Genomic DNA, 9,950 nt, shown 5'->3' on the forward strand with positions numbered 1-9,950 from the left:
AGGCCCCCCGTGAGATTTAGAATTAGGCTGCTATTTTTTAAAAATCAATTAAGCTTGCGTTCTCCTCTGGAACCGCTCGCGAGGACTGGGGCTAAGACTGCAGCGGCAGTTAACACCCATCAGCAAAACCACACCAGAGAATAACTGTGGTCGTCACCTTTATCACCTCGCCGGCCACCAAGGCCATTCGAATGGGGTGGGGAACGCTGCTTTTAGCCAGGTCAGAAGTCACAATTCCTACCTCACGGATTCGACTATGAAAGCCCATCCAAGTGCAAGATGGGGTAGGGATTTTTCAGGCTAGGTTGGCGGAAAGACCGGGGAGACGGGGCAAGGGGCTGAGGGCGGGAGCTGGCCAGATGAGTCCTCGGCCCAGGGCGCCCTGTCCTCTCTTGGCGCGGCCAAGTGTAGGAACCGGACCGAAGTCATCTTAATACCACAAGAAATTAAAACTCGATACAATCACGTCAGTGGGTGCCTACGGTTTATTTATGAGGGTGTAATCGAAGTTGAGAGCAATCTCAGAACACGCATTAAACAAAAATCTATTAAGAAGTTAGTTGAAGCGTCTTGAGGACATCATTTGCTAGACCTACAGAAGTAGCGGGACCCGGAGCTAGGGCTGGGGAAAAGAGAAAATTTAAAACGAATGGGTGGCTTAAACGTGGTAGATGCATTTTATGCTTACTTTTCTTTTGCCTTTCCTACTCCACCACCGCCTGCATTTCCTGAGAAGCTGAAATGCAAACAGAGCACAATTTTCCCACTCCAACTTATTTTTAGATTATTTAAAAGAACCGGAGCCACGCTATTTCCACCCACTGACTAGTGCCAGAATTCACTTGAAGTTCCGTTCTTCAGAACCAGAAAACTTTGAAAGGTTAACTACCACTGAGTAGCAAGCCTTAGCACTCTCTCCAGGAGGATGTTTGTTAACTTGTTTATTTGTTTGTTTGTTCGTGAATTGACAAAGGTATCTTAGAATAGTCTTAATATTCCTTCAGGCAGTACACAGATTCAGTCACTAGATAGCAAGGCATTTCCTGTTTTGTTTTGCACAGCTTCCTACTACGTAAAATAGGAAACTCTGCAAAGCATGTATTTTCATAATATGTTTTATTAACATAATATTGTCTTCTCTTTATTTGGTAAGGATTTTACTTAATACAAAACAAATGCTTAGTTCTTATTACATACATTAGTCATCATTATATAATACAAATATATTTGCCTGCAACATTTCCGTTCGGGGCAGATTTTTTTTAAAAAACAGCCTTTGTAAATCTGTTTATTTGTTCATTCCTGGTTCTCCAACAATGAAATCCGGTCATACTTTTCTATAAAATTACGTGGGTATTTTTTTAAACAAATGTATTTTATTTAAAACTTTGATGACATTTCAAGTTAATAACAACAGAAACAAATCAATTTTGATGGAAGAGATCTATTTTAAAAATACCTCTAGTGATTTTTTTAAAACATTAACAATTGTTTAAAATCACAGCTTTTTAAATGTACTCTTCTTTTTTGAACATCAAGCATTTTGTTTCACAGATTTGCCGGTGAAATTAAAAAGATTTGGCTAAAGTAGGATGACTTCAGAAGATATAATCCCAGCTATTAAGAAACTTTTTACATTTGGCATCTGATCTAGTCCCGGGTCACCAACAGAGAATCTCTGGTCCCTCTGGAGCAGTAGGTGGCACACTAAAGTTCCAAATGAACAGAGGCATTTGACACCATGGCTGGACAGATCAGTGGATGGTTTTTGTTAAACTCCAAATAAAAGTCATTTAGTTACAACATTTTCTTAGAAACGTTTTTAGGCTAGAACAACACATACAAACCTCCAAATGCCTCTGCACCGAACCTTGATTTAAATATTTTGAGAGTGCGTGGTTATTTATTACCTTCCACCACTCTGAAGCGAGGGCTGTGCTTGAAGGATTTCTGCAGTTAAAAAAAAAAAGAAAACTTTGATAAACACAGGCAACTAATAGAGAATTCATTTTATTCAGAGCACCGCTTTCACATGAGTTATCTGAAAGTGAATTCTGATTCAGCAGAAAAATACATCATTCTCATCCTTTCCCCTCTTTTCACCTCCCTTTCAACGTCCTCCCCTTCCCTGTATTTTTGGTTGAATTGAGTCTCATTTGTTGACCGGCTCTCCCAGGACTTTGGCCCAGTATAAACACAAAAATGCACCCAAATCATAAAACTGCTCTTCTTTCAGTTATATTTTATTTGTAAGTGTACTGGGACATATCCCCCTGTTGTATTTTGGCGCACAGAAGTGGTTCTGATAGAAGTGGGGAGGAGGGGAAGATAATAGAGCAAAGACATAACCAAGGAAAAAGCTCAGCAGACATACATGGACAGGTAGATCAATCCGTGAGGCATTTCAGGATTAACACTGGCAGTTCGTAACCACTGTGTGAGTGTGTGCATTAAAGAAAATATTTACAGTAATCTTCCTTTTTTCCTTTTCCTCTAAATACAAGAATATGACAAGAATGTTGTGTTTTCGGTGAAAACAGGCAGTAGACTGTGAAATCACACTATCCACAAAACGGTCTATCAGAAAGCTAGCCCAGTTTAGTGCTCAGTTTCAAATGCATAGAATGTTTGCGCTGCAAACAATGATATACAATGTAATTAAATAAATAATGCCTAACCAGAGTGAGACCTAGTTGTGTTTCTTTCTGCACCTTTCAGATCATGCATGATTTCAGTCTTGTTAAATGGCAGGTTTTTTCTTTTCTCATCTGTTCTGTTTTCAATTTTTTAGTTCTTATTAAAGGACGGTAATAAACCATCTCCACCCGAGATCAAAAGAGTGTCTTGTGCACCAAGCAGGCATTTTACCTAACCACCTTCAATTTTTTTTCTTTTTTTAATCCATCAGTAGTTTCATAAAGTACCTTGATTATTACTATGAAATACTATACATGATTTTCTATTTGGGAGACTGATAGTGCAAATTAAAGTTTTTGCTACCCAACATTTATCCCCAGCAATAAATTACTTTTGGATAATAATAATAATAATTTAATAATAATAATAATGAAACAGTTGTTCTGCTTCCCCCCCCCCGCTCCCAACATGCAGACCTTTTTGAAATAAATGGAGGGCTTTAAACCCGTCTTCCTCTCATCTGGGATTTAGTTGATTTTCTCACAGCCAAGTCCTGCTCCAAGTGAAAGCAGAAACTTCTCAATATTTCAATGATTTCATGTTCTCCGAGAGAGAAGAAAGGGGACCTAGAAGAGCAAGATGGGTCCTGTTCTGTGGAGAAAATGGGACAGCGTATCTCTCCTACTGTCTGCCACCCCATCAATCTATTTGAATCAACAGGGGAAAAAAAAGTAGATAGTTTAAAATAAGCCACTGAGAAAAATAAATGAAAGGGCAAGCAAGTTCTATGAGTGGGAAGGGGGGGGAAAGCTTAGTTTGAAATGGTCTGTTTTCTAGATCTTAGATATGAGAGCAAAAATGGAAAGAGTAAAAACCTGGTTAAAATTGTTCTATTTTCCTAGAATAAAATATTTATTTCGGAGCCTCTAAATTCTGCTTTTTAGTCAGCCCAAAGACTATGCCTCTCTCTCCCTAAAGACCCCCATCTGACCTATCAGGCCACAGGAGTATAGGCTGGGTCACTGGAAAACTTGGACTTCACCTAAACAAGTAGCCACCCGCCGCCCCTTTCAGCTGTGCCCCTACTCACTTTCTGGAAATGGAGAGCAGCCGTCGGAGTCTCATTGGAAAAGAGAAAATAAATCAAAGAGGACTTGGATGGGGTGTAGGTAAGACTTAGAGGAAAGATTAAATTAAACACACAAACAGAACAACTAGCTTTGCTACCCAGAATTTCACCTTCCGGTTCGTCTGGTGTTCGGTCTTTGACTCAGTTCCTGTGTGTAGGGCTGGGCGATAGTAATAACGTGGTGCTCTTTTTTCTCTTCCTTGCGGGGCAGGGGAGGAGGGGGGAATGAAGCTGCAGAACACGACTCTCCGGAGTTAAATTTCTAAAGCATTTTTTTCTTTGCTTTTGTTCTGTTTTGTTTTCTTTTGTCTTTATTTGTCTAGTTTTTGGTGGTTGGTAGGTTTTTTTGTACATAGCTCCTTGGTCCCCAGGAGATTTTGATAAGTGTCTCTGGTCAAAATCAGTCAATTTCCCTACCCTTCCCGAGTCTCCCCCCACCCTCACCCCCAGAGCCATCCTGCCCCTCACAACCCCTCCTCCACTCTCCGCTTTCCTTCCCCCGACTCCCCCACTCTCACAAATGCTCCCTCTTCTCCCCCCGCCCCTCTCTCTGGTGTCCACACCCTGCACCTCAGTCCTCTAGGCTGGGGAGGGTAAGGGCAGGGAGAGCAGAGAGGAGGTGGAGGCGAACGCTCGAGGAGGGGCTCCCCAAATGCAAGCAGGACAACGGACACTCTAAATCCGGGGGGAAACAGGCCCGGGGAAAGCCCCTCGAAATGCCCTTCGGCTCCCCGATCTGCCCCGCCCGGTACCTCCCATCCCCCTCAGTAAGTGGCGGAGAATTTCATCCGCTTCTGCTTCTGTCTCTGGTTGCAAAACCACACCCGCACCACGTTCTTTTTGAGGTCCAGTTTCTCGGCGATGGCGGCGATCTTCTCGGACGAGGGCCGGGGCTGTACGGCGAAGTAGGCCTCGAGCGAGCGCTTCTCGGGCGCGGCGATGGAAGTCCGCTTGCGCTTCTTCTCGCCACCGTTGAAGAGCTCGGGCTTGTTCATTTTCTCGCGCTGCGCGCCCTCGGCTTCCTCCAGCCACGCCTGCAGGATGGGCTTGAGCGCAATCATGTTGTTGTGCGAGAGCGTGAGCGACTCGAACCTGCAGATGGTGCTCTGGCTGAGCGAGCCCACGCCCGGGATCTTGAGGTTGGCCAGCGCCGAGCCCACGTCGGCCTGCGTCACACCCAGCTTGATGCGCCGCTGCTTGAAGCGCTCGGCGAACGCCTCGAGCTCGCGCGGGTCCGTGTCCGAGTCGCAGATGGACGCCAGGCCCGCCGCGCCCACCACGGCCGCCGCCGCCGACGCCGCCGCCACCTGCCCGGCCGCCGCCGCCGCCGCCGCCGCCGCTGCCGCGCCGTGGTGCGCCGCCGCCGCCACCAGCCCGGGGTGCGGCAGCCCCGACGGCATGTTCATGGCGGCCGCCGCCGCCGGGTGCGACAGGTGGCCCAGGCCGTGCATGTGCGGATGCGGATGCGCCGAGCCGCCCAGCAGCCCGCCGCCCGGGCCCCCGCCGCCGCCCCCCGGGCCGCCGCCGCCCGGGCCGCCGCCGCCCCCGGGGCCGCCACCGCCTGGGCCGCCGCCGCCCCCCGGGCCGCCTCCGCCCCCCGGGCCGTCGTGGGCGCCGCCGCCGCCGCCCGCCGCGCCCGCGCCGCCCGCGCCGGCCATGAGCGCGAGCGAGGGCGACGAGATGTGGTCCAGCAGGTCACCGGGCTCGAGCGCCTGGTGGTGATGGTGGTGGTGGTGGTGATGCGCCAGCGGCACGGTGGACGTGGACGTGCATGGCACGCTGTTCATCGTGTGGTACGTGGCGTCCGGCTTGAACGGGTGGCTCTTGCCCTGGGACACGGCGATGTCCACCGCCGCCAGCGCCTCGGCCCGCGCCAGCAGCGTTTCGTCTAGGCTGGCGAAGAGGTTGCTCTGTAGCTGCAGGCGACACAAACCAAACCAAAAAAAAAAAAACAACCACAAAACCAAAAAAAGCAAAAACACAGAACAACCACACACAAGCCGGAAAGTACAAGCAAAAGGCCAACACAAAGCAAGCAAAATAATAACGACGAGGGTGGGGATAGTGGAGACCGGGAAAGACAGAATAGGGACACGTTGGGGACGAGACAGGGGGTCAGATGAGAAGGGACGGGAGTGTGAGGAGAGGGGCAGATGCGGAGGAGAGGGGGACACAGGAACACATTCCGGGGACGGGCGTGGGAGACGGAAAAGGAGGGGGAAAGAAGAAGTGCAGATGTAACTCGCAGCTGGGGACCCGTGTCACGCACCCGAACACGCACAGAAAACGCCTTTCCAAGGCATGAAATTAACAGGAAAGAGTGGAGGGAAGTCGAGACTCATGGCCCCAGTGCTCCCCACTCCGATCGCCGGCGCCCGACACGGAGGCAGAGGCGACGGGAACACGACACTAAGCTCCACTGTACGAAGCCTGCCTCGCAGCGGGACTCTTCTAAAACTCCCTGCCCGCAAATCCCCGCACCGGGACCTGTACATACATCAGCACCCGACATGCAGCGTCTCGGAGACGGGGAGGGGGCGGGCCCGCGGACCGGGTCCGCGTGCGTGGGGCGCTTACCGGCGGCGTGGGCAGGCAGGCCCGCCGGATGGCCTCGGAGCTGGAGTGCAGTGACGGGTACTTGTGCTCAGGGAGGGTGGGATGCATGGCAAAGTGAGGCTGCTTGCTGTTCATGGACATCATCTTGATGGCTTGGCAAGTAAATCCACAAACACTCCGAAAGTCCGCGGGAAAGTGCGCACGCCGGCTCCCCCGGCCTCCCTTCGGAGGCTGCAGCCGCGGCAGCTGTCGGCGCGGAGGCGGCGGACGCGCCGGGGGCCGCTGCTGCTTCTGCTGCCGCCGCTGCCGCCCGGCGCTGCTTTGACCGCGCAGACCGCCGCGCACCGGCCTCGCGATCCCACTTCTCCGAGAGCTCTAGCCCCGTGCGCCGACGGGATGCACTCCTCTTACACCTGAGCCCCAATTCTCGCGGCCGGTCCGGGGAGCTCTCGCGAGAGCTCGCGGGCCCGCCGCGCTGACAGGCATCAGCTGTCTCCGTCTATCTGACGCGCGCTCTCCCTCTCGGCGGCGCCTTGCGTCTGCGCGCGCGCGCGCTCTCTCCCGGCCGCGACCCGCGCGTGGGAGCCGCTCTTATAGTGACCACCAGCAAGGACAGCGCAGGTGATGCACCTGTAGCTACCCGGACATGCGCACTGCACTTCTCACCTTTCCCATCGCGGGTCTGGAAAGATCAAAAGGGCCAGCTATTGTTTGAGGGTAGGCATCTTTTAGGGGGAGAAAGACGATGCTCACCAGCCCCTGGGTGGTTTCCCTCCCTCCTCCACACCCTCACCCCGATCGCAAGCCCTGAATATATGCGCATTACTTAGGCACACCTCCTCTCCGGGACGTCTAACAAGCTGTTATATAATGTATACAGCTGGGCATTTGTATGTTAAATTATGCCCGCGCATTCTTCTGTATGCAGTATAAATAACACAGAAATGCAGAAGGTGCTGTCTTTTGCGGCAAGAACCTGTTTCTTTCATGGTTTATAAATAGGTTCCTGGAGAATGAATAATCGCGGTGACAGACATTTGTTTGAAGCAGTCAGATGCTATTGATTTCTATATGATTTAATTTCCTCCGCATACTTTGTTGTTGTTGTTGTTGTTGTGACTATAAGTGTGTCAGGCACCGACAGTGACAGCCACTTAGGAGCCACAAGGAGCGTGTGCTTTCTACTAGGGAACGGCTGGTTGTTGAAATGAAGTTGTGCATTTCTCTTATTGTTTGTCTCCTTTAACCGTGTACAAACCCACATTTCAAACGAGCTCCGGATGATCTGAGGCTTCTTGTAATCAAAAGGAAAAATAGTTAACAGGGTGTAGCTGGGATCCTTACCTCTCTTCAGCGCATACACACACACACACACACACACACACACACACACACACACACACTTTATGTTGGAAACTCCAGGAAAAGGAAATAGCTTCAGAGAAAAGGGAATAAGATGTTGAAGAGAACTTTATTTTCCCTTCCATCGTTTTGGCTTGTTTGCCCACCACCCGCCCGCCCCCGCCCCCCAGATACAGATATACATACAGATGTATAGATGTGTATATATATACACACACATTTTTTTTTCTTCAGTAGGGAACAGAATCAAGCCAATTTATAGGAAAGCGTGATTAAAATATTAATTCAAACCAACTTAAAAGAACGGGGCCCAAGCTCTGGTCCAGGCTTTATTTATTTTTTATTATTGTGAAATCAAAACGTAAGAAGAATAAATCAATTAGCCAACCTGCTATGTGGCCCTTATGTGGCAGGCAGATCAAGGGCCTCCCGGGGAACCATAGTTCAGGTGCCCGAGTCCCCAGGGACTCAGCCCTTGCCCGGGGTGATAACAGCCCAGATGTTATCACATCTGCAGCGAGAGAGCTGGAGAACTGCAAGGGGCTGCGTAGGGGAGGCAGAGATCAGATAAATAATCTTTCTGGTCTCTCCCACAGCAAGGAGGTCTGTATTTCCGCTAAAGATTAGATCTCATTTCTATAAACCTAAATTTACGTTCGCCTTGGATCTTTTCTTTGGATAAACGCGTGCGTATTTAGCGGACACGCTCCCTACTCAAATTCCAAGAAGAGCCCAGAGGCGTCACCACGGCTTTTTTTTTTTCTTTCTTTTTTCTTTCTGTCTTTTCTTTTCTCTCTACCTTTCCCCCTCCCCCCACCCCCTCGCAGCCCGAGAGGGGAGTTAAGAAGGATGTTCACTTGCTAGTGTGAGAAGGAGCCTCGTTTCCATCCATTACGCGGTCCCTTGGGAGTGCTAAGTGCAACTTTATCTCTGCGGGGAATGGACCACGAGCAGGACATCGCTGGAGGGAGCGAATGAGTCCTACGGTAGTCGTCGCACCGGGTGTTCAGGCTTAACTTAATCCTTCCCGACACCCACCGCGGCGGTTCCCTGAGCTCGCCTGCGTTAGGGGGTCGGGGGGTCGGGGTCGGGGGAAGGAAGGGCGCCGCAGAGGATGAGCGCCTAGATCCTGTCTCCCCCTCCCCCCAGGGAAACGCTGGCTTTTAGGGACCCCAAAGAGTGCAGGGGAAACAAACGCAAATAGCACAGTTTGGGGGCCACATGGACTCAGAGACAGAGAGAGAGGTGAGCCCCTGAGTACCAGAAGCCCATCTCGGTTTACCCTCCAACACTGAGAGAGCGCCAATTAACCCAGCGGGGAGGTCCCTGGCCTGAGGTCAAGACTTCATCACCTTGTCCAGACTCCTCTCCTAGTTCACTTCTTTTAGGACAACCAGAGTCCCTGCCCAGCTTAGGGTGGGCTCAGACCTCTGCTCAGAATGTCTCACTTTCCCCCAGGGCTAGAAATAGGGCCCTGGGTACAGTTCCCATCTCATTACCCACCCCCCTCACCCCACTAATGGATTGGAAGCCCATTTAGGGCACATCTGTGTCCACCCTGGCACTTAGGAAGGGTGCTTGTCACAGAGTGAAAATACCCCATAGAACAAAACACGTGTGTAGGAAGGAAGAGAAGGCAGACGGCGAGGGCCGGGAGAAAAACAAAGAGAGTTCAGCAAGCCAGGACTAATGGGGAGTGGGGGGCAAGCAGGAAGATCGCCGAAGGGGTCTCCTCTCTCCCTGAAAAGGAGATGCAGATTGGAACAGAGGGCGTGCTGTCCCCATGCAGAGCTGTCTATCTTGATTCCAGCCAGCAATTTTTCCAAAGTCATTTATTTCATCCTTCCCTCATTTACTTTCTACCCTACCTTGAGCACCAGTCTGGGCCAGGGCAAGACACTGGAGATAAAATGAGGTATAAAATACAGGTATCTGCCTTGGGGCGGTGGCAGTCTATGAGAGTGGGGTAGCTACAGGTGAAGGGGGTGTTTTGTGGTACAGGTGTGACAGGTGCGATGAGAGGGAATTGTATAGAAATACCGGGTGGGGTAGGGGATGATGCTTGGAGAATTATCCTGTCACATCCCTGCTGGGCCTCAGCCCCAGGCTAGAGAGTGGGACACGGTGGTAGATCTGCCGGTACTTCCTTGGACCTTATCAAGCCTTTCCCTACTCTCCCCAGGGCAGTGAAAGGGAAGGGTGGTGGACTGGGGCTCAGTCCATCAATGTCACTGCTTTGTGTTCCGGGTTTGGCAAGTGCAGTAAC

General features: G+C 50.6%; 1 protein-coding gene across 1 annotated transcript; it reads right to left on the bottom strand.

The window, feature by feature from the left end:
* Positions 1-4,530: 4,530 nt before the first annotated feature.
* Positions 4,531-6,466, bottom strand: POU4F1 (POU class 4 homeobox 1). Its single transcript, XM_060288084.1, has 2 exons — positions 6,344-6,466; positions 4,531-5,682 (listed from the first exon to the last, which is right to left on the bottom strand). The coding sequence occupies exons 1-2, from the start codon at positions 6,464-6,466 to the stop codon at positions 4,531-4,533; spliced, it is 1,275 nt and encodes a 424-aa protein (XP_060144067.1).
* Positions 6,467-9,950: the final 3,484 nt, after the last annotated feature.

The sequence above is a fragment of the Globicephala melas genome, chromosome 18, assembly GCF_963455315.2.
Source record: "Globicephala melas chromosome 18, mGloMel1.2, whole genome shotgun sequence".
NCBI lineage: Eukaryota > Metazoa > Chordata > Mammalia > Artiodactyla > Delphinidae > Globicephala > Globicephala melas.

Excerpts from the sequence above, each read along its gene's own strand:
- POU4F1 (XM_060288084.1), bottom strand. The coding sequence starts at position 6,466 with ATGATGTCCATGAACAGCAAGCAGCCTCACTTTGCCATGCATCCCACC. Across the intron at positions 5,683-6,343 it reads CCTGCCTGCCCACGCCGCCG|CTACAGAGCAACCTCTTCGC; the intron begins GTAAGCGCCCCA and ends TGTCGCCTGCAG.